This window comes from Herpailurus yagouaroundi, unplaced genomic scaffold (assembly GCF_014898765.1).
Source record: "Herpailurus yagouaroundi ecotype Mexico unplaced genomic scaffold, PumYag 426, whole genome shotgun sequence".
Taxonomy (NCBI): domain Eukaryota; kingdom Metazoa; phylum Chordata; class Mammalia; order Carnivora; family Felidae; genus Herpailurus; species Herpailurus yagouaroundi.
Window position 1 is genome coordinate 101,259 of NW_024412643.1, and position 24,607 is coordinate 125,865.

At 43.0% G+C, this 24,607-nt stretch overlaps 1 protein-coding gene across 1 annotated transcript in view; it reads right to left on the reverse strand.

The window, feature by feature from the left end:
• Window positions 1–2,100: 2,100 nt before the first annotated feature.
• ATP12A (ATPase H+/K+ transporting non-gastric alpha2 subunit) overlaps window positions 2,101–24,607 on the reverse strand; it is a 28,501-nt gene continuing 5,994 nt past the window's right edge. The window contains exons 4-23 of the mRNA XM_040463746.1: window positions 23,448–23,651; window positions 22,564–22,677; window positions 21,463–21,597; window positions 21,215–21,332; window positions 20,692–20,960; window positions 19,831–20,029; window positions 19,573–19,682; window positions 17,611–17,745; window positions 13,865–14,057; window positions 11,743–11,918; window positions 10,932–11,068; window positions 8,607–8,757; window positions 7,404–7,572; window positions 7,163–7,317; window positions 5,033–5,156; window positions 4,698–4,843; window positions 4,085–4,218; window positions 3,844–3,945; window positions 3,127–3,218; window positions 2,101–3,042 (exon numbers count right to left, since the gene is read on the reverse strand). Of these exons, the coding sequence (XP_040319680.1) occupies window positions 3,014–3,042; window positions 3,127–3,218; window positions 3,844–3,945; window positions 4,085–4,218; window positions 4,698–4,843; window positions 5,033–5,156; window positions 7,163–7,317; window positions 7,404–7,572; window positions 8,607–8,757; window positions 10,932–11,068; window positions 11,743–11,918; window positions 13,865–14,057; window positions 17,611–17,745; window positions 19,573–19,682; window positions 19,831–20,029; window positions 20,692–20,960; window positions 21,215–21,332; window positions 21,463–21,597; window positions 22,564–22,677; window positions 23,448–23,651 (2,892 nt within the window). The 3' untranslated portion in view covers window positions 2,101–3,013. The remainder of the gene's footprint in view (window positions 3,043–3,126; window positions 3,219–3,843; window positions 3,946–4,084; window positions 4,219–4,697; window positions 4,844–5,032; window positions 5,157–7,162; window positions 7,318–7,403; window positions 7,573–8,606; window positions 8,758–10,931; window positions 11,069–11,742; window positions 11,919–13,864; window positions 14,058–17,610; window positions 17,746–19,572; window positions 19,683–19,830; window positions 20,030–20,691; window positions 20,961–21,214; window positions 21,333–21,462; window positions 21,598–22,563; window positions 22,678–23,447; window positions 23,652–24,607) is intronic.

The window sequence follows — 24,607 nt, forward strand, 5'->3', positions numbered from 1 at the left end:
CTTGTGCTCTGTGTCTCTCTCTTTCAAAAATAAATAAACATTAAAAAAAATTAAAAATATAAAATAATCAGAGATGTAGTACAAGATTTAATGACAAGATACAGCCTTTTTTTGGTTGTTGTTAAAGATGAATAGTTTGAAATAAATCAACCAACAATGGGGATGTGATTAAAGTACTCTCAGTATGGAATATTGCACATTATTAAAAAACATGTCTTCAGGGGCGCCTGGGTGACTCAGTTGGTTAAGTGTCCAACTTCAGCTCAGATCATGATCTTGTGGTTCATGAGTTCTTGCCCCACATCAGGCTGCCTGCTGTAAGTACAAAGCCCACTTCAGATCCTCTGTCCGCCCCCTCTCTCGGCCCCTCCTCTCTCTCTGTCTCTCTTTCCCTCAAAAGTAAACATAAAAAAAAAAGACCAAAAAACCCCCACATCTTCAATGGTGAGTAAAAAGGCAGAATGGAAAACTTTGTATTTCAATTTTGCCTGAAAATATATATGTATAGAAAAACCCCAAGGAAATAACTACTATGTTATATGTTACTAGGTAGTTAGATTCAGGATGATTTTAATTTTCTTTTTACTCTTGGATATTAGAGTTTTCTAAAATGAGCTGCAATTTTATAATCTGAATAAAACATAGATTAAAAAAATAAAGACTCAATAAATCTGGCCTCATTTTTATCTGTCTGAGTTGCTGTGAATGTGCCACACCAATTAAAATTAACTCTGCTATTTTTTCTAAAATGTATCTAGGCCTACCTTAGTGGGTCAATGAAATAGTCCCTCCAACAAACAAACAAAAATAACCTCTGATATGGGATTTTATTGCCTTATTCTGTCTACCACTTAAGAAAGCTATTTGATCTATGACTCTCATTTCTGGAATTCCTTAGTTATGTGTTCATTTTACAAATATTTGAGTGTCAACTTTTTGCAAGAGTAGTGTATGTACAATATGAAAGTAATTCTAGATAGGACTCCTGCTGTGAAGAGACATCTACTTCATATGTTACTCCTTTCAAACTTACTTCAAAGTCAAGTGAAACCCCTTAGAGCGTTGTGTTGTATTTATAGCTTCCCTGGCTGGCTCTGGCGGGACCAAGAGCTACCAACCTTCACATCCAGGAGCACTCAGACAGCCTGGCAGGAAACAGAGTGAGGACAAATTATTCTTAGTTGAAGTTTAGAAAGCATTAGCTGCCTTGTCAAGACTGGAATGAGAAGGTCATGATGTCGCTGCCTGGAAGGGTTTCCAGTTCACTGCTACTACTGATGTGAGATTAACCCAGTGATAATTGGGGCTAAAAATACAGATGAAAGACCTTGAGGACAGCCATACGATTTTCACTTACATATACACACATAATATACATTGTATATTATAAGCTATTTACATAAAGCTACAATGATGGCCCCTGACCTCTTTTATGCTTCTCAATGTGACCCCTGAGAAAATGACCGAGTACTATGGCTCTGTGTCCCCCTCTTCCTGTTCCAGAGACACCAGCCTAGAGCCATCAGCAGCAGAATATCCTTGTTTAAATGAGCAATGGAGGAGAGGTGATGGGGTAGGCTGGGAATGGGAAAGTTTAACCACATGTAATTTTCAGGTTCTGTCAAGTCAGTGCTACAAAAATTGCTTTCCCTAGGGCCAGTGATGAAAGGTGTATCCTCCCCCAGAAATCCTGACTTGGGATATAGAACGGGGATATTGGAGAGGGGAGTTCAGAAGGTAAACCCTATATTTTAGACCTGCCATAGAAAAGTAAAATGACTGAAAGAAGAAAAAAAAATTGAAATTACATCTCATTTTTTTAAATGTTTTTTTTTTATTTATGACAGAGAGAGACAGAGCATGAGCAGGGGAGGGGCAGAGAGAGAGGGAGACACAGAATCCGAAGCAGGCTCCAGGCTCTGAGCTGTCAGCACAGAGCCCGGTGTGGGGCTCGAAGTCACAGACCACGAGATCATGACCTGAGCTGAAGTCGGACACTCAACCAACTGAGCCACCCAGATGCCCCTCACATCTCATTTTTTGGTGCCCTATGTTCTGCATTCTAGAAAAACCCAAATTAATTAAAATACCACAATGAGACCGGGTTTTATAAAACATCTTTTACTTAAAATGAAGCCTCTTAGGGGCTGTCAACATGGATGTATGTGTTACACACGAATAAAGCGAAGTTAAATCATGACATAAAATTAATGCCAGAGAGTGCTTTGCAACCATTTTATGAGAAATAAATATTACTGTTTTAAACCCCAGTTCTTCTCTACTGAGGTTGAATCCTGATAACTGAAAACTCCTTTGAGTCGAGAGAGCATTTGGACTGGGATATGCAAAACGGACACGGAGCTCAGTTTGGGAGGAGTTGGTGGGTCAGTCTCGGGAGTGGAAGGCAATGAGGGAGGAAGGGCACCGACAGGACTGGCCAGATGATGAGGGCTGCAGATGGGTGGTTGACTGTTAAGAAAGATGTCTCAGGGTCAAAACTGAGGTTGTCCATGTTACTGTGATGTAAACCTGCCATTACTTCCACCTCTTGCAACTCTTCAGCTGAATTAACTTTTGAGCAGGGTGACCATGAAGTTATAAGCTCTCTGGGAATTCAGAGAAATCTAGGAAGGTCACTGGGCTTTTAATAGGGTATGGAATGGAGGTTTGACCAATTCTATCTAGCAGGGAAATCTGAGCAGCTGGCTGCATCACCTAAGGCAATTTAACATGAGTGGACTTTATATACACTTACATGTCATTCTTCCCTACTCCATTCCCTTGAAATTCACATATTTCTAAACAAGGAGACGGAAATAGAGATGCAAATCATATATAAACTGTTGAATTTCTGCTTGAAAGTACAAAACCTCAGTGAGTATCTTTCATACTGCTTTCTGCCTTCTCTTTCTGCATTTGGATAAGTCCTTATTGCAGTGGTCTCCCAGACAGCAGCCAGAAGATAAAGAACAGGCTCAATGTGCAACTGGGAATCTTGGGAAGTGAGGTGGTCTTAGTAATACATGTTCTTGTCCCACCAGCCTGTGGAGGTAGAAAAAGTTAATGAGAAATGGGGAGTCTGTTGAAGTGGATAAACAGAGTTTCAAAAATTATGTTACTACTTACTTCCAGGGTAGAGTCTGATGAAAAGTTTTCGGACCTCATCATACACCCAAATCAGAATGGCATATGGCACAGCCACAAACCAGTACTGAGGCCTGGAAGCAGGAGGGAGGAAAGTCAGTCTGAGTGCATCCAAAGAAAAGGCCCAGCTTCCTGCCCATGGGCAGAGGGCTTCTTGTTCATTTTCTCTGCCTTACTGGACAGAACAATATTGGGTCATATAGTGTAAAACTGGGAAGCTTCTTATTTTACCAGACTGTGACTGGTAGAAGCAACATCTGCCTATGAAGTGTCCTATTAGATGAGGGTAGAGCTGGGATGGTGAAACCCATTTCCTCTTCTGGGAAAACTAGCAGGTCTAAGTCTCTAATATAGCACAGAGTCAGTCTTACCTCTTTTGAAAGCCTGGAGAGGAAAGAGTTCCCTGGAATCCTAATGTTCACTTAGGCTGTGACAGCTCAGAATATGGCTATCTCTGGAGTGCCTGGCTGGCTCAGTCAGTTAAGCGTCCGATTTCAGCTCAGGTCATGATCTCACGGTTCGTGAGTTCAAGCCCCACATTGGGCTTTCTGCCATCAGCAGGAGCCCGCTTCAGATCCCCTTCTCCCTCTTTCTCTGCCCCTCCACACTCACTCTTTCTCTCTTTCAAAAATACATAAACATTAAAAAAAATAATAACAGGGCTGGCTCTTTCCTGCCCACTGTTGAAGAGAAACTCACCGGAGCATCGTGAAATTCAGGGCTGTGACACTTCCAAGCCCATAGGAGAGGATTAAAGCAATGATAATCTGTGAGGCAATCCCCAGCCAGATGACTTTATTTCTACAAGAAACATAAAAGCAAACAGATTCTGAATTCACGTGGCCACAGGGCCACACACCGGTGGAGTCACGGGCATGACCCTCATCATTCCTGTGTCGAAGGCCCAGGGCTGAACTATAAGGCTGGATGTGGGCAGTACCTAAAGAGGCCCTGCTGGAAGATGGAGTTCCTTCTGGTTTTCCTGATGAGCACATCCGCTATCTGCTGGACCATGATGCCAACAAAGAAAGCTGTGTAGCCTGTCCATTCTAAGTATTTCCTCTGGTACCATGTCTGTCAATGGACAAAGAGGAGACCGTGAGACCCCAGATGGAAAACTTGAAGGAGATTTCCATGCAGTTCTATAAAGCTTTACTTTCTCCCCACCTCACCACGATTGACAAAGGATCATCTCCTTGTGCTTGGAAAGAAACTTTATTTTCTTTAACCAGTTGAGTAGGGAAAGATGCTAACTTAATTGATATGGCCCAACTGTGGGTGTTGTTGGACTGGTTACTCCTCCAAAACAATTGCAAAGCCAAAGTAAGAAAAGTGACCTCAAGGCATGTGATTCAAGAGAGAAGGCTGAGTCCTGGCAAAGGCCAAACCAATGTAACCAAGGGGCCCACAAGCCCTATTAACTGAGAAAACTTTTACTTTCTCTGTCTCATTAAGGCTGTCCAGGGAATTGAAAGTTCTGCGTGAGTCTGGACAAGGCCGTGAGAGGAGGGGAGAAACAGGAGGACGTTGAAGGGAGAGTCTCCTTCCCTTACCCATTGCTGTCCGTAGCTGTCTTCTAAGTCATTCACATTGCCGTTTTCCCATTCTACCCGGAGGTCAGCAAGAATGCTGGGTTTAAAGCCCTCCTGCGCATACACGGTGAAATACACAACAAAAGCTCCCACAGCTTGCATGAGACCTAAAAGCACAAAAGAGGTAAGGGTAGAGGTTCTAGAATGACTTCAGAATTGCGTGTGCACTCATTCTCCTCTTGGTTTCTCCTCTCATCCCAACCCCACCCCAGAAGGAAAAACAGTTTCTGCCTGTGACTGGAATGCATTCTCTGGGAGGTCCCTCGTATGACAGGTGAGAGGTGCTCTCATCGTACCAATGTGCAGGTAAGAGTATATGGCAAGTTGCTGGTTCACCAGTCTGTCCTTCTTCTTATGGCGAGGCTTCCTGTTCATAATGTCACTTTCAGCTTTCTCATAAGCCAAGGCAATAGAGGGAATCTAGATGGGGAGAGAGTCTGTGAGGCCTAGCCCTGAAACACTGTGCGGTACCAACAGAGTGACAGTGGCAGTGGCATAGCCAGGGGCCTCAGGGTAGGTGGTGGGGTGGTGGATGATAATGGTGGTGGGGTTACGGGGTTATGGAACTGGTCTATCCAGGGTGTAGACAATGGGGGTGGATTGTCTCTAGAGAATTTAAAAACAGTTGGCTTTAGGGGCACCTAAGTGGCTCAGTCGATTAAGTGTCCAACTTTGGCTCAGGTCATGATCTCGTGGTTCATGAGTTCAAGCCCCACGTCGGGCTCTGTGCTGACAGCTTGGAGCCTGGGGCCTGCTTTGGATTCTGTGTCTCCCTCTCTCTCTGCCCCTCCCCTGCTCGCGCTCTGTCCCTCTCTCTCAGAAATAAACATTAAAAAAAAAGAAGAAGAAATTGAAAAGAGTAAGGGGGGGCGCCTAGGCGGCTCAGTCAGTTAAGCTTCTGACTTCAACTCAAGTCATGATCTCACTGTTTGTGGGTTTGAGCCCCATGTTGGGCTCTGTGCTGACAGCTCGGAGCCTGGAGCCTGCTTTGGATTCTGTGTCTCCCTCTTTCTCTGCCCCTCCCCAGCTCACACTTTGGCTCTCTCACTCTCTCTCAAAAATAAATAAACATTAAAAAAAATAGTTGGCTTTAAAAATCAATCTACTTTTTATTATCAACATGTGCTGGCAGTTCTAAAGATGCTAATTATAAAACACTTTTCCCCTCTGGGGCAGATTTTTCCTGCCATCCTCTCCTCCTTCGGCATGCCACTAGGTCACACTGGTTCTCTCACAGGCCCTCCCACCTGGAAGGACTTTTAAGGACAGATCGCTGGGCCCCACCCCCCACCCCCAGACTTTCCCAAGGCCAGAGAATCTGCATTTCTAACAAGTTCCCAGGTGATGCCCTGACCACACTGCAAGAAGCACTGCAGTGGAGAAAACGAAGCAAACTGAAAGAGCCTGCAAAGTGATCTGACTGTAAACCATGAAGGACCCCAATTCCCCTCTAAGGTAAAGATGGCTTTAGTGTCTCTGCAATGTGGAGATTGCCTGGGTATTACATAAAACAAGAGGGTAGAAGCCGGCCATTTGCAGGGCCATTCTCACTGCGAATTCTGTTCGCTCCCTATTGCCTTTTCCTCCCTTTGCCTGTGTAAGCTGGAGCCATGTGGATAACTGTCATGATGCTTTCTTAAATGGATACATACTAGAAGAAGGGAGGGTTTAGGTGATGTTATTGTAGGTCAATATGAGGCCTGATAAAGTGTTAATAACTGCTAGTTCTTACTGTGTTTAGGTGAGGGGCTTCCAGACCACAGATTCTTTTACTTAACAAGGGGCAGGGGTGGGTTATCACGGTGGCCATTGGGCCCGCAGTGTTACAGGGGCTATTTAGTGATAGTGCTTTCTTCTCCAAAGGGGAGGGAGGCACATGAGCTGAAACCAATGAATCGCATATCTTGGGGGGAGGGTGAAGAATTCATGTCTTGAAAAGCTCTTACACGAGGTGAAGTGGTTTTAACTTCCAAACATTTGACGGATCTCTCTAGTACTTTGCTTTTTTTTTTTTAATTTTTTTTTAACGTTTATTTATTTTTGAGACAGAGAGAGACAGAGCATGAACGGGGGAGGGGCAGAGAGAGAGGGAGACACAGAATCAGAAGTAGGCTCCAGGCTCTGAGCCATCAGCCCAGAGCCCGACGTGGGGCTCGAACTCACGGACTGCGAGATTGTGACCTGAGCTGAAGTCGGACGCTTAACCGACCGAGCCACCCAGGTGCCCCTCTAGTACTTTGCTTTAAGATGTGGCTGGTGGACCAGCAGAATCGGTATCACGTAAGAATTACTAGAAATGCAGAAATTCAGGCCCTGTTACATCGAAGTTCGAGGAGAACGGATTTCGTCCGTCTCCTTGCCCTTGAAGGTAATGACCCTGAAGTTTACATTAGTTATCAGATCCTGTTCCCTTTAGTGCTACTTACTATGTCTGTGCCCAAGTCGATGAACAAGATCGTAATGGTGCCAATAGGCAGAGGGAGCCCAACAATGATGTAGATCAGAAAGGGGCACAGCTCAGCAATGTTCTTGGTCAGGGTATAGGCGATAGTCTTCTTTAGGTTGTCGAAGATCAGGCGACCTAGGCAAAGATGTTCTTCTATAGGATTTGCTCTTGGACCCCCAAGTGACCCCTGTCTCAGTAAGATCACCTGAGACCTCACTCACCTTCCTCCACTCCTGTGACTATGGATGCAAAGTTGTCATCCAACAAGACCATGTCAGCTGCATTTTTGGCCGCATCAGAACCTGCTATCCCCATGGCAATCCCAATATCTGCCTTCTTTAGAGCCGGAGAGTCATTAACTCCATCCCCTGTCACAGCAACAACTGCATTCTGTGGGGACACATGAGAAAACAGGAGACAGCAGGCCTAAGGGGTCACGGGTAGGACAAGATCAACACAGTCTCCCCTTCCTCTGGAGGATATAAGGATGACTGGAGCTGAAATGAAGGGCTTGTTTTTGGGAAAAGATAAAGCCGGGAAATCCTGGAGCAAGAACAACATGCTCGATAATTAAAACCATGTGTGTGGCAGGCTAAAGTGGATATTTCATATCTTGTGTCTTTACAGTTTTTGCTCTATATCTTACACTTTTATTTTTTTTAATTTTAATTTTATTTTTTAAATTTACATCCAACTTAGTTAGCATATAGTGCAACAATGATTTCAGGAGTAGATTCCTTAATGCCCCTCACCCATTTAGCCCATCCCCCTCCCACAAACCCTCCAGTAACCTTCTGTTTGTTCTCCATATTTAAGAGTCTCTTATGTTTTGTCCCCCTCCCTGTTTTTATATTATTTTTGCTTCCCTTCCCTTGTGTTCATCTGTTCTGTGTCTTAAAGTCCTCATATGAGTGAAGTCTATGATATTTGTCTTTCTCTGACTAATTTCACTTAGCATAATACCCTCTAGTTCCATCCACGTAGCTGCAAATGGCAAGATTCCATTCTTTTTGATTGCTGAGTAATACTCCATTGTATATAAATACCACATCTTCTTTATCCATTCATCCAGCGATGGACATTTGGGCTCTTTCCATACTTTGGCTGTTGTTGATAGTGTTGCTAGAAACATTGGGGTGCATGTGTATATCTTACACTTTAAAATCTCTCTATAATCACACCTACCACAGCACCAAATGCTTCACTGTCAGAAAGGTGTGCATGCAGGAGGGTCTCAAAGAAGGGTGGAGGGTCAGCCCCCTGAGAGGGTAGAAATGTAAGGTGATAAAAACGGGCAAAGAATTGTTTCTTGAAGGGTTTAAAAAGTGCCATAGCCCTGATCTGGGATCCAGATCTTAGCCCCAAATTTCCCCACAGGACAGTGACAGACCTGGAAGATTCTTTGGGAACTGCTGTCCACCCACCTGCCTTTGACAGCCCTCTACAATGATCAGCTTCTGCTGGGGGGATGTTCGAGCAAAGACAATCTCTGAGTAGTTGGTTAAGAGCTCATCCAGCTGTTCTGGGCTCATGTCCTTCAGCTCTGTGCCAGTCACCACCGCAGCTTTAGCATCCCTAGAAGGGCCAGAAGGAACTGAGTGAGGCCAAAGGTTGGATCTTATACTAAAATGCTGTTCTGGGCAGGAAATGGGCCGAAGTCTCTTTGAATTTTACCTGGAATCCAATGTCCTTGAACCTAATACTCTATCTAGTGGGATGATAGCGGTTATGAGTTCTGGGGACACGCTGGTCTCCATTTCAAGACAGTAAACTGAGGTTAAAAAAATAAGGCCATTTCCTGGTATCATACAACAATAGGAATAAATCTTTTGCTTTGTAGGAATGGGTGGGAACATTCCTGGGGCAATGTAACTTCCTGTTCATGTTTTGGGTCCTAGAATTCAGTTTTTGCCAAAACACACAGGTAACAATTCTTTGTTGTTTATTTCAGACTTATAGTGTCTACTGTGTAATGAGCTGTGTAGGGAGAACAATTTATTGAGGTCTTCTTTGAGGAAAACTATTATCTGCTGCCGATAAAAGTAAGGTTCTAGAAAGTGTAATTAATTACACAGATCTGATTGTATTGTTCCATGCTAAAATATTTCAGAGGCTTTCCACTGCACTTAGAGCAGACCCCTGAGTCCCTAACCTGGTCTGCAAGGCCGGGTGCAGCCTGTGCTGTTGAGCGTCACTTCCCCTTTGGCTGGCTCTCTCCTGCAGCCCACTGGACCTCCCAGCTCTGAGCCCTCCATACCTCCATACCCTCCACTGCCCTCAGGCCTTCACAGGTCTTTCTGCCTTTGCCAGGAATGGGCTTCTCTCACCTCCTCTTCCCTTGACTAACACTCCACATTTTAGCCTTCAAATCTCAGCTTCTACACTCTATGTACAAAACACTGCATGCCTTTTTCTTTACACTTGTTTGTTTTGAGCATTTTTAGGTCTGTGTTTTCCTGTTGGTGCTAAATTCTAGAATTCTAGCACTTGACTCAAAATACAGGTGTTTCTATGTTCTGGTAAAAAAAAAAAAAAAAAAAATATATATATATATATATATATATATATATATGAGAAAGTAAGATAAGAAAAGGGTGTGTCCTTTCTCCCCACAGCTGCAAAAGTACAAGTATTACATGATCATGAAGCTACAGTTGACACAGTGAATAACTGAAAACATTCACCAAAGTATCCATCCCAACCCCTATTCAGTGTGGTGAGTTGCATGAAAATGCGTAATCCTATTATTTTTAAAAACAAAGCAAATAAACAAAAGCTCCAAAAAGCTTTTGTAGATGAATGTTGTTTATACAAAGGAGCATTGGAATACTCGGACTTCAGATATTGTTGCTGTGCCCAGAGGCTATAATTCTGTTGGGTTGTCTTAAGTGGTAATTTGTTGCTCAGGTAATAATTTATTACCTGACAGCTTGGTATTCTAAAAGGCATAAATGCTTGGGTTAACTAGAGGGGGTTCATTGGTCTCTCCCTTTCCCCCCAACATGTGTGAAGTTATAATAAAGCCAATATTTATTTTTACACTAAGACTTTGGAGTCTTTGGTCATCTGAATTATCAACAGTCAAGGTGACTCTCCTCCCACTGCTAGAACCCTTGTCCCCTATGTGTCTCCTTCACTGTACTTATGACATCACAAATAGTTTTTATTTTTCTGTCCCTCAACCTAGATGGAAAGCTTCCCAAGGGCAGGGATAGTGTCTGGTCTCTTTGCTGCTATAGTTCCAGTGTCTAGCACCGTGCCGGGTACCTTGTTGGCACTCAACAATTAACTGTTGAAAGTTAATACATGACTGAATGGATGGATGAGTGGACTAAAGGATAGACATGATTACAAGAATTAGGAGACACTATGGAAAACCGAATCTTTCCTCAGGAAGCAACTGAATAAATACTCAAAATGAGCCCTAGGGGAGTGTACCAAACACAGAGGGTTCTTAATATTCCGATTATACAACTGGATTGACAGCAAGTAATTTCATATAAATTTTGTTTCAGTTTTTCTCACTCTAAATTTGGCACTGAAGTTTTCCGGTCTACTCCACTGGGTTTTTTAAATTTCATACAAGGAGTACATAATGGGTAATTTTCATGGTACCAATACAGCCTAGCATTACCCTGAGATAATGTCTGGCAAAAAAAGGGATTTGCTCCAAATTGCACAGCTCTTTAGAGCCAACAAGGATACGAACTTGGATAAGAATGTTTCTGCTACATTGGTTCTGTGCTTACCGTTTGTTAACTTGCTCCACAGCAATGTGGAGGCGTTTTGCAATGTCTTCCACTGTCTCACTGTTGGCTGAAATAATACCCACACTTTTGGCAATAGCTTTGGCTGTGATTGGATGATCACCTGTAACCATAATAACCTAGAACACAATGAGAGAGGCATGTGAACAATGAGAATCTCAGATGGCCAGAGTAGGGATAGTTTAATATCAGTGATGAGTGATTATTGTGGTTTGTCCTTATGGCTAGGTTTTGATCTTTAGATCAAAGACAAAACTGTCTCTGAAGGACACACTGATCTCCTTGGATCTATCCTTGCTTCCAAGCTTCTTACATTTCCTCCTCTGACATTAGAGGAAGACCTTTCCCTTGCATGTTACTTTATTTGTGAAAGGGCTGGTGGATATCTACCTGAGAGAGCCTCATGTTGCTTCAACAGTCTTGTTATTAACATGGTAATGGAATTAATATTTTGGTTCTGATATCATGAAGGCAAATGGATTTTGAGGCTGAACCTCAATATTAAGCAATAAAACCTTTTATTGTCTATCATAGTTTAGGGCAAGGAAGATAGAGTCAATTCATGGCATTCTCACTGCAGTTACTATTGTGGTTTGTTCCACACAGACACAATCATTTTGCCTTTATTGGACGGTTACTAGAATCTTAGTATGTGAAAGTAGAGATAAAAAGGGGGTGGGGGATTATGATATTTACCTGAGACTTGAACACTGACTACCTCCTATGACAACCATTCTTAGAGAAGTGTACAACATAAATGGAGGACTTCTTAAGTCAGGACAATAACTCCCACCTTGATCCCTGCACTCCGGCATTTGGTGACCGCATCAGGTACAGTGGACCGGGGGGGATCAATCATTGATAAGAGCCCCACAAAACACAGGTTAGACGTGGGAAAGTTCATGGTGTCTACATCAAATGAATAAGATTCTGGAAACTCGTCTGCTGGCAGGTAGAGATGACAGAAACCTGGAATGTGCATGAATTTGGGAGTCAATGAAATTAGGATAAGAAATAACAAAAGAAAAGGAGGAACATTTTCATACACTTTTACTATTTTACTAATACTTGAGTGGATACCAGAATTGTTTCATTATTTCAATTCTATAATGCATGCTGTGATTAGGAAGGATGTATTTCATTCAAAAGTAATTTACTGGGTGCCCACTGGATTCTCTGTTATGTTCTAAGGATATAGAAACCAAGAGGGGTCAGCCTTTGCTTCTGGAGATATCTCAGTCTAGTGTGGAGACAGAGACATAAGAGATAAAGCATAAAAAAGTACAGTGAGTGTTACAGAGTAGAGTCACCTGGGGAATCAGGAAAGACTTCCCCAAGGAGGTCAGAAGTGAGATGATTCTTGAAAGAGGAGTTAGACATTTTCCAGGGAGAGAAGGGAGATGTGGGATGAGAAGGCCATTTTAGGCAGAGAAAACGGAACGTGCCAGTGCACAAACTGGGGAAAGAATCTGAGGCGTCAGGAGAATGGTATGAAGCTCCATCTTTAATCAAGGTGAGTGTGAGAGAAAGGCCATTAGGAATGGAGAACCTTTCATTACTCAGAAGGCATCTGCCTCTCATGGGTTGAAGCAGAAAAGATTCCCGTGTCTGGTGGGACTTCCAAGGTCGTATGACTTTCTCATCAGCTTTCACATCAAATTTATTTTCAGCATGCCCCACTGCTTTACACGTTTTAGTAAAGCACAGAGTTTGAGAGGTCAAACACAAGGTTCCTAGAGTGATTCGGGTCAGATAGGTATCAAACCTGCACTGAAAACATAACCTGGTGCTGTGGGTTATTTAAGGCATGCTTAAAGCATTATTATCTCATTTAATTATTTCATTTGCTTAACAAGCTCAAATATCTGTTAGAAACACACATTCCACAGATTCCATCTCGACTGGCAAGAACTTTTACGATGTTTAATGAGCCTTATCATCAACCGTGAACTTCTGTTACCTTAAATTCATATTCGGTAGTTTACAGGTTCCATTCTGTCAACCCAGGATTCTCATTAAGAACATACCCTTTGATATCACTTAAGTTACCACAGTTAGGCTTCTGCCACAGTGGCTGGATTTCCATGGTTCCTTCCACCTCTAACATCCCTGGTCTCTGCAACTGGCACTATTTTCTCCCTAATAAGCAAGTGAGCAACTTCAACAGTATTTTAAACTTAATTTTCTTCTCTAACTAGTTGCTCAGACTTACCAGTTCTGCCTCCATGAAGTCTCTTGTGTCTGACCCCTCTTTCACATTCCTATTGCCTTGGATCAAATTCCCACCCTCTTTCACCTGAATGAGGGAGCAACCTCCTCCTGAGAGCCATGCCTCTCCTCTCCCTGCTGCTGCCAAGAACTATCCTTTAGAAAACACTGTCATTCTGATCAGTCCACTTGCTGCAAAGCATTTAGTGGCTCTCCTGACTGTGGAATGACCCAGTTCTTCACCCACATAAGGCACTCCATATCATGCCTTGCAGTCTATCTTTCCAGCTCATTTCCTAGGACTATGTCGTCTCATTCGCCTGCAACGCTAAACATAGACTGGCTCACTCACAATGTGTGCACAGACCCCATCCATTTTTAACTCTGTGCTTTGGCTTATGTTGTTCCTTCTACTGTGAATACTTTTTTTCCACCTCCCTTCAAATATTGTCATGCAAGGCTGAGTTTAAAATGTAACTCCTTCCATAAAATCTTCCCAGATTTTCCTCATCTGGAAGCAACCCCACCCTCCTCAGTACTATCATACAGTATTATCATACATGTTTGTTTGCCATGCTTTCTGTGATTCATGTGGGTGCCACAGCTACTCTGCTAGATAATAAGCCTGTCTCCTCTTGTGCCCTGACCTGGCATAGAGCCTCACACCCAACAGGTGATGGATAAGGGTACTGCTACAAAGAGCTCACCCAGTACACGCTCCCCCAGGCCTCCCAGCTCCATGTACGCGGTGTGGAAGGCCTCAGCTGTGCTCTTGTCCAGACGCTGCTCCTGGCCATTGACCATGATGGTGCTGCACTTCTCTAAGATCCGCTCGGGGGCTCCTTTCATCACCAGGAGGAAGCGCTTGTCATTGGGGTCATCCGTCTTGTGTATGGAGAGCTGGGAGGAAGGAACTCAGCACGTTAGGTACAGCCTGCCATTGAATAATGACACTATCTTTACTAATAACGGCCTGAACTGGACAGATCTCTTAATTAGCAACATGACAAGAAGATTAAAGATATCCTCTCTCTCACTGGGCTACTCATCTTTGACGTGAAAAAGGGTGTTCGCTATAGGCATGTTCTATCCTTTTTTAATTTTGTGGTCAAATAATACACAGAGATCTAGACTTGGTCCCAACTCAGAGGGGTACCTTGAGTTTGAATCCACACTAAGTGGAGCTGGTCTTTCAAAAAGAAACTGGTTGCTTTAGGGAGACCAGATGTGGCTGTTAGCCCATGAAGTCTCTGTCTTGAACCAGATCTCCTGGGAAGCCTGTGGGGGTCAGAGGACCTTGGCCACCTTATCTCACCTCCTGTTGCTACCTCCCTATTGTGAGCAGCAGCCTTTCAGACCAACGCTATTCTGAGCTCAGGCAGGGGTGAGAGCAGCAGGAATTCCTGTGCCTCTTCGTCTCCAAATCAATCCAGTTTCACTGCCTGGACATGAAGGAAAATGGTAGGGGTGGAAGAAGTGGGCATTCTCACGGGCTTTCAGGAGAAGAGTTAAGTAGGTTCCACAATTTTAACATCAACATCCTCTCACCTACTAATTCTACTTCCAGATTCATCCTAATAAGATAATCAGAAAAAATCTGAAAAAACTTATAAATGATCATAAAATGGTGAAGTCTTATATAAGCTGTTATTGTAAAGCAGGTACTCTTCTAAGCCTCTGAAAGGAAATCCTGGAAGCTGGAGTGTTTGCTAGAGAATGAGTAAGTTACTAAAAAAAAAAAAAAAAATAAAAAAAAAATCTGCCATTTTGGGTCTATCCATTAATTCTAAACCAGTAGTTCTTAGCCTTCTGCATATCAGAGAGGAGCACAATAAAAAAAAAAAAGTAGAGGGCAAATATGGTATTTTTTTAAATGGGCAAGTAAACATATTAAAAAAAGCAACTAACCAAAACCAAACACAAAGCCAAACTAAAACCTCGCATCTATTACCACTATCATTTTCTCAAAGACATGGTATTTTAACATTTAAAAGGTAGGAATAATAGGGGTGCAGGAGTGGCTCATCCGGTTAAGCACTGACTCTTGATTTCAGCTCAGGTCATGATCTCATGGTTTGTGAGATGAAGCCCTGAGTAGGCTCTGTGCTGACAGCGTGGAACCTGCTTAGGATTCTCATTCTCTCTTTCTCTCTCTCTCTCTTTCCCTCCCCCACCCCCACTCACACATGCTCTCTCTCTCAAAATCAATAAACTTTGAAAAAAAAAAAGTAGGAATACTAAACAATTTTGTAGTGTGTACTGTTCTAAGTGCTTCACAGATTGACTCATTTAATTCTCAAAACCACCCTAAGGCTGTGGGTACTATAATTACCACCTTTCACAAGGGAGGAAACTGAGGTGCGGAGAGATTAACTGGCATGTGCAAGGTCATACCCTAATAGGTGACTGAGCTGGGATTTGAATTCAGGCTACTAGAGTCCCTGCCTTAATCAGGCAGCATATAAAGGATAATCTTTTAAATTAAATACATTCATCTTTATATAAAACTTTACAAAATATTGTCCTCATTTTCACCCGTTTGCCACAAACCATTGGAAATATTTTAATGGACCAGTCTCAGTTTGGGTAATTGCTTTTTTAAATCAATAAGACATAGACCTTCCACTTTATTTCCTTTGGTTGAATGATACCCCAGAGACCAAGGTCATGACATCTAAGACTCTTTGATTAGGGTTGAGTATTGCTCATGTGTAGATATAACACAGCACTAACAGCACCCAAAGAGGTTCTTTGATCTCTTCTGCAGGAGCCCACATAGGACCTCCTTTCTACTTCCAACTCTGGGTAGCCCACTTTCTCCCTCAACATTTAGTACATGAGGCCTCACAGAACCTACTTTTTCTCATTTCTCACATCATTAGGAAAGGCTTTACTGGAGTAGATGGAACCCCAGTCAGATTCTGAGTCTTGTTCCTGATTAATCAGAAGGTATTCAATCTACTTAAGAGCATGAACTCCCTGGGTCTGTTTGAATCCTGGCTCTGGCCCTTACTAGCTGTGTGATAATGCTCTGTACCTCAGTTTCCTCATTCCCTACCTTATAGAGTGTGTGATTCAATGTATGTAGAAATTAGCATATAATACCTATCATTACTATTGTTATTTTAGGATTGTTACTCATTCTATTTTCACTTATGTTTTGAATAAGAGATCTAACTTCCTGGCTTTAGTATTTTACTTCATACATTTTTTAGTTGTCTATTTGGCTAACTACAATTCTTCATTGGCTTGTTATTCACAAAGACGTTTGCAACACAGTTATTTCCCAATCCTAAATGCCATCCAAACAAAATGTGTGGGTAAATACCAGAAACGTTTACACAGACATGGTTATCTTATTTATATACTTTCCTGTTATGCAAAGACCAAGTCATGACGCCCTGCTCTCAGCTTTGGAGTCTATGGGAAGTCCCACTTGCAGCAGTCACTGGGTTACAAATTGCCAGTTGTCCCCCCATGAGAAGGATAGAGCTCGTGGGTTCTTAGCCAGCCTGGAATGAGGGAAGACAGCTAGCAAAGGATGGCCATTTTCTTCCTGAGCAATGGGTAGAAAGGAGATCCCTGTCAACTGCATATGGGGCAGAACTAGAAAGCAACGTGGCTGGTAATAGTCATCTGAGAAGACTGTTCATTGGTTTTCACAAAAGGCAAGGCTTATTCATGTGGCCTGAACTAAACTGTTCTGCCTTTGTGTTGTGGTAGAAAAAACATGGCCTTGGGAGTTGAAGAGATGTGTGAAAAGTGGTTGTGCCACTCAAACGCTTGGGTAACTCTGCTAGGATTGACATTTTTTTTCTTTTTTCTTTTCTTTCCTTTTTTCCTTCCTTCCTTCCTTCCTTCCTTCCTTCCTTCCTTCCTTCCTTCCTTCCTTCCTTCCTTCCTTTCATCAATATTTTCTAAGGGTCTGTTTCCTCACCTAGAAATTGAGATTAATTAGCCCTACCTCAGGTTTATTGTGAGGATTAACTGAGAGAATGTATGTAAAGTGTTGGACATAAATGAAGGGCACAGTAAATTTTACTTCTCCCCACTCCCTCACCTTTCATTTATCCTTTGGGATAAGGTTTTTGCCCCTCACTTGTGCAAATGTTACCCGGAGGGGGTGGGGGTAGGGGTGGGAGTGAAGTGGTTGTGTGTGTGTGTGTGTGTGTGTGTGTGTGTGTGTGTGTGTGTGTGTATAACATAGATTATTCACAGGAACAGCCGGCACCTGACAAGATCTCTACTTTTCTTTCTTCTCTATCTACTTCCAGCAAAGGAAAGAGGCCAGCAAGGGAAACCTATTCTGGGCTTATTAGATGCCCAGGCCCTGCATCCCTGAGGACTATTTCTGAAGTCAAATATCATTCAAAATATACACTAACCAAAGGATACTTACAGCTAGAAATGCCGTCTAGTGATGGCAAAGATTCGGTTGTGAGGAAAAACTCACCTGAAATTTATTGGTTGAATTAAAAGGGATTTCAGCTACTTTGTGGTTTCTTTTTCTAATTTCCATCACATCACCCAAAATGACCTCTGAGAACTTCAAAAGAGCAGTTTCTGAGGCATCTCCAACGACAACTCTCTGAGAATCAATAGATAACAAATATTTGCAGCACATAATCTGGTTCTTTTGTGATCATATTTAATGAGCCAGCATAGAGCCTAGTTAAGCTTACCATCTAACAAATGATTACACCACAATTAGCCACTGACTGAAGCATGGTAAAAGTGTTAAACTGAATGGTGCTGCCTACTGGCATTAGGCAAGTTCAAAACAGAGTTCTGAGAGAGCTGGAGGGTCTCATGAAAAAAGCAGATATGAACTAGTTTTGAAAGACGGATGGATTACCAAGAGATAAAGGTGCAAAAGAAAGCCTTCTGGAAACCAGAATGTCATGAAAGAAGGCATGAAATGGAAGAGTTCGGTATATATTCTGGACATACAGGTGGATATGGCAGTCAAGGTCTAAAACTTGAGAAGTCAAAAACAGAGATGCACAGAAAGTTTTTGAGCAAAGTTAGGTGAAGCAGTTCATCTAATGAAGTCTTTAAGGAAAATTAGTGGCACGGAAGAAAGACTTGGGGAAGGGACAAACTGGAATCATGGAAACTAATTAAGAGGTTGGTATAATTGGGGCGCCTGGGTGGCGCAGTGGGTTAAGCGTCCGACCTCAGCCAGGTCACGATCTCGCGGTCCGTGAGTTCAAGCCCCGCGTCGGGCTCTGGGCTGATGGCTTAGAGCCTGGAGCCTGTTTCCGATTCTGTGTCTCCCACTTTCTCTGCCCCTCCCCCGTTCATGCTCTGTCTCTCTCTGTCCCAAAAATAAATAAACATTGAAAAAAATAATAATACTAACTTGTATCAACAAGTTAGTGTTAAAAAAAAAAAGAGGTTGGTATAATTAATTATATATAAGGTACTAGTGATAATATAAATATAAAATTATAGATATTTTTGAAGCAAGAATAATAGGACTTGGTGATTCACTAGATATTAGGAATGAAGAAAATTAAAGACGACTTCCAAAAGGTTTGGCTTGAATGACAAGTAAAATGGTTATGTCATAGAAAAAGTAGGCAAATTTTGGACAAGAGAGTGATTTAGAGCCAGGTTGGGCACATGTGGAAGGTGAGAAGTATAATTTGTTGAGAGTCTAACATGGCAAAACTTCTGAGTGGAAACACAAAACTAACTGAAGATCCATGGAGTTTGGGTGAGAAATCAGAATTGGAGATGAGGATTTGAAAGATATGGGCAGAGAAGTGATTGGCCCAGAAGAGAATTGATGAGCTGTCTGATAGAGAAAGAAACCAATCAAATAAAAAGTATAAGAAAGAGCAAGAGTCAATGAAGGAAACAGATGGCAAACAGAAAAGCCAGGAGAACTCACTGAGAGGGAGAAGCAGAAGGGGAGAGGAGAGAGGAGGAAGGGAAGGAAGGAGGGGGAGGGAGAAGTTTGTTTTTGTATATTCCAACATTCCAGGACCCCTTAGAACCCCATCTTCTGCCAAGAGGAATACGTTCTAAGGTCAATCCTTCTATTTTCATCCAATTATATTTTAAACTTCAGCGAATGGATTTAAGTAATAAAGTGAATGGCATTTATGTAATAAAGAAACTTTAATTATATCTACTTTAAGGAAAGTACCTTAAAGGCACATCCATTTTCAGGAATGAGACAGAATTTTCAAAAGACCAAATCAATGTTCTGAGGACTTTTAGACATCTCTGTGATTTCTGAAAGCTACTTAGAGTGAAGAAAATTTTCTGCGGGTCTTGTGAGTCAGACTTGTTCTTACTGGTACAAACTTTACACAGTCGGAGAGATTTAATTCAAGCACCAAATCAGAATGGAGAAAGTGACTTCAAACTGGCTGTGACTTAAGACTGAGTGATGCTGAAACTTTACCTTCATGATGGGGACACTTTCCTGTCCCGGTCTGAACTCAGCTCTGTTGCACAATGTTATTATCTTTGATAAGGAGGCCCAAGTTCCAGAGCTTTGATCAAAGACTTGGTCTGGAAAACAGAACAGTGGATCCTGGGGGTGGTAGGCCTAATACCCATACTATTCAAACAATTCTCTGAGACTGCAACCACATTCTGCTCGGCCTCCTCTACTCAAGTCCACAACTTCAGGCCCCACTGAATGTTCCAGAAGACTTACTTGAATGGTCTTCACTGGTGTCAGCTATGAAGATCTGATTGTCGAACCACAGATGGGCCACGGTCATCCTGTTCTGGGTCAGAGTCCCAGTCTTGTCTGAGCAAATGATGGAGGTGGAGCCAAGGGTCTCCACTGCCTCCAGGTTCTTCACCAGGCAGTTCTTCTTGGCCATCCGTTTAGCTGTCAGCGACAGAGTCACCTAGACCGGGGAGGGAGAGAGAGAGAGACAGAGGGATAGAGACCAATAGAGAGAGACAGAGAGAAAGAGAGAGAGAAGCTTTGAGAAAAATTATCATTTTGAACTTGGGCTCCAGAACATAGAAGCAGCTGGAGCTGAACTGATTGCAGAACAGAGGTATAGTTACAGATGCAGCAAAGCTGACCCAGTGCCTGATAAACCACATAAAGACCTATATGCCACAATCCTTTTATTAAACTTAGGAGGTAAGTAATATGCCTAAGTTCCTCAGTTGTAGAAATTGCCAAGGATATTTTTTTTCTTTTTAAGAAATATGAAAACGTAGAGAAGGCATCAGGCTTCCTGAAAATCTGTGGTGGTAGTTTGAGTTTGTCTTATCTAGATCTTAAGGAGGAAGATAATATGTGCAATTTGCAGATAGATCTCCTGAAAATGAAAACATAACGTTTTCTAGGACAGTGCATTTGAATATTAACAATATCACAATTCCTTTTGTCTACGAAACAGTCTATTCAGAATGTCCCATGGTATCCCTTACAGGGAGGGAGTGTGGCTCTGAAGACGGAGGAGACTCACAGTGTACGGTGGGTGCTCACCCAGCACAGCAGAATGCTAAGGGTTACCAGGGTCAGGGTACAGGCCACCTAGCAGCATGGACTCACAGTGACAGTGGCCAGGAGACCCTCAGGCACATTGGCCACAATGATGCCAATGAGGAAGATGATGGAGTCCAGGACATGATACTTCAGGGACACTGCGATGATGAAGAAAAGGATGCCAATGGAGATGGCCACTCCTCCCACAATATGAACAAAGTGCTCAATCTCAATGGCAATGGGTGTCTTCTCATTTCCAACTCCTGAAGCCAGAGAGGCAATCTGACCAATGATGGTGCGGTCGCCTGTGTTGATGACCATGCCAGTCGCCGTGCCTACAGGTGAAGTAGACATTTTATTCCAGGAGTCCTCAGCTACAAGGGGACCGCAGCCCATTTACAGTCCTCTCTTTGCTGGCTTACACGATCAATTAGCACATGACATTACAAAGTTCTCTGGGCTTTTCAGTTCCATGTTTTCTCTTGGAAAGGCTTTGTAGCAAGAGGTGGTAAAGAGATAAGAACATAAAACCTAAGGGGGAGAAGGGGGATGGGTGGGGCATGTGGTCCTGAGAGACAGCTGGACTTACCTTCCAGACAAGTTGTAGAATAGAAGCCGATGTTCTTTGTTTCCAGGGCATTGTCATGGGTAAACTCAGAGGAGCGGGCTTGGGGCTCCGATTCCCCAGTGAGAGATGAATTATCTACCTAGAAGAAATTTTGAAAAAAGTTGAAGACTAGGCATCTTGTTCCTGTCACAGTTACACTGAGACCTGGAAAGACAAAATAATGGCAACTAGTTTCGAGCGTGATCTTTGGGGTTCCCTGTGATGCTTACCTTACAGCCCTGAACAGACAACAACCTTATGTCTGCAGGGATCCGGTCTCCTCCTTTAATCTCCACTATGTCTCCCACCACTAGTTGCTCTGCAGGGATGGTCTTCTTCTCGGAATCTCGAATGACAAGAGCTTGCTGCAAAGGAAAACAGTGGTAGACAACTCATCCTGGAATGATGCCAGTGCTCCTCCATCTGCACCTTCCCACGTCTCGGGAATGCAGGCCATGGAAGCCACAGCTCTCGGAAGCCAAAGACTTGTACCTAGGAACTGAACATACTAAGATCTCTTGTTTCTTGAGGAGGAACTCTTAGAGAGTTCTTGGAACCAGAATATGCTGTTGTGGGCAGATATAACAAACTGACAGCCCTGGGCATGACAGTAAGAGGGACAATTAACGTTGAGTGATCTTGGATGGGATGTGCAGGGAGAGCCCTGAAGCCTGAGCCAAAGGGTTTAGTAATCTTGCTCAGATCAGGAAAACTTTAATGGAGTGGGAGGCAGATCTCCCACTTCTTAGCACAGATGATCCCATCCAGAACCCTTTCCAGCTGGCAGCTCCATGGGCCAGGGGCAGCATGGTTTTCCTACTGTGCTGACAGTGGTGTGTGGTCTCCCTAGAGGACACCTAACACGGGACCCTGTGGGAAGACAGCAGCAGCAGGCCTCCCTCACCAAGAGCAGTTTGGGACAATGTGCAGAGAGGCTCCAAAATGGGTGCAAAAATGGTCACAGATGAAGAATTGCAGGTTGACCTCCTTGGCTACCAGGGAATACTCCTGAACTTCTACAGCTCACTCTTGGAAGCCCCTGAATTACTTTTGTTTGAACAGTCCACCAAAGCTCATGAGCAGTAATAGAAGATGTTGTGTGATGATTGATGCTTCTGTGCTTTGTTCTCGACTAAGCATTTTCCTGTGTCCTACTTCCCTGATCATCTCAAAACTCTGTGCAGAAGTGGGGCTTCAGAGGGACTGCCTAAGACTTAGACAGCAAATGGTGGAGCACAGACTCTCTGCCTCAGAGACCCCACTCTCCTCCTCATCTGGTGCTTCCTCATCTGAAGTCATGTAGAGACCAGAGAGGGATGGCTGCTACCCACCTGTGGGATCATCTTATTGAAGGTGGCCATGATGTTGGTGCTTTTTGCTTCTTGGTAGTAAGCGAAGATCCCCGTTAAAATAACAACCAAGGCAAGCACGCAGCCCAAGTACGCCTGGGTAAGGAGGAGAAGCATCGATCAGAAGAACAGGCATCAGGAGTGAGTCAGGTCCTAGGGATAGAGTTCTCCATGGGAAGGCAAGAGATATGGCAGTGGTATTCTGGTGTCATTTATAGGCCACAAAATGTATCCATTTAATGTGCATAATTCAGCGATTGTTAATGAATTTACAGTTTTGCAACAATCACCACAATACAGTTTTAGAACATTTTCATCGCCCCAATAAGATCCCTAGTACTCAGGTGCAGTCATTTCCCACTCCCACCCCCCAACCCTGGCAACCACTGATCTGCTTTCTGTCTCTAGGATGCACCCATTCTAGACATTTCATATCAACAGAATCATACAGTGTGTGGCCTTTTGCATCTGGCTTCTTTCTCTTAGCATCATGTTGGCCAATTCAGTTTTTTGGTTTTGGTACTCAGTTATCAGCAGGCATAGATGCTCCCCATGTTAAAGGGAGACAATTAGCTCTGAGGTGAGAGAACCCCAAAATATTTCATATGGATACAGATATTTTTTCCCTTAGGAACTTGGAGTGCCCCTCTTTGTCTCTTTAAAATTCACGCCTCATGCTGCCCCTCAGACATCAGAAAGTTAGCTACAATTTCTATTTTATAGCTGGTAAAATTCTTGATTTTCCCAAACCCGCACAGTGAGTGATCAGTGTAGACTCCTGATTCCAGCTCTGCCCACCAAAGGCCTTATTTTATGATTGTTTTCCCATTACTAGTTTAGCAAATCCTAGAAAGAGGCCCCCTTACGTTGTCTAGGGATGAGGACTTATTCATGGAGTACTGGATCCCATATGCAATCCAGCACAGGATGGCTCCTATCCACAGAAGGATGGAGAACCCTCCCACCATCTGCTTGAGAAACTTGATGATCTCCGGTGTTTCCTTGGGAGGAGTGAGGGCATTGGGACCATTCTGAGCCAGGAGCTCAGCAGCTTGGGTGCTAGAAAGACCCTGAGAAAGCCAAGCAAAAACAAATAGGAATTAGACATTTCTCTTCTCTGAGGTTGGACATCATTTTTTCTGCAGGTTGTGGGTAGCAGTTAACCATGCGCAAGGAGGACCCGGGAAAAGTAGATGATGCCTCCTCTCCCCCAACCCTCACCTTTTTAAAAAGAATATTTAATATTAGTGCTATCAGCCAAGCGATGTACTCCATATATTTGCTCATATACTCTTCCAAATAACTCTCTGAAGAAGGTACCATCATTATCCTCATTTTACAGATGTAGAATTTGAAGCATATGGAGGTTAAATCATCCAGCTAGTACATGGTACTACCAGATTGAACCAGGCAACCTGGCTTCAGAGCCATTATACTACACTCTAGATAGGAGTAACTTGGCTAAGGAGGATTTGAAATATAAAAGCTAATCACCAGGGTTAAGGGCAATGTAGTAATTATCCAGAAAATATTCTCTATTGGGCTAATTTTTCATCCTTAAGTCTGGTGTCTTTCTGCTTTTCTATATATCCACCCCAAGTTCTAAGTTCTTGCTCATCTTAAGTGTTATAAATCCTACCAACCCCTGAGGCCCACATCAGCAGTCACTTCTTGCCAGAAGCCTTTCCTGGTAAGCGTGCCATCCACAGGTGCACACAGGCCCCTCCACCACCTTGAAATCGTGTATTGTGATTCATAAGGCTTTTTTTCCCCCCACAAACTATCCTTTGTGGAGAAAGTCTTGTCATTACTTTTTCTCCCTAATACATTGTAAGCTACTTAAAGGATAGTTTAAAGACTACGCTTATTCATTTTTGTGTCTTTTATAGGGTGTACTGCTTCTTCTGTAATAGAGGCTCATGTATTTGCTGAATAACTAGATTTGGAGCCACCAACTTGTAGTATAGTTCAAATAAAATTTACCACCTTCTCCTTCTTATGGCCTTCACTAATCTCTCGGCCCCCA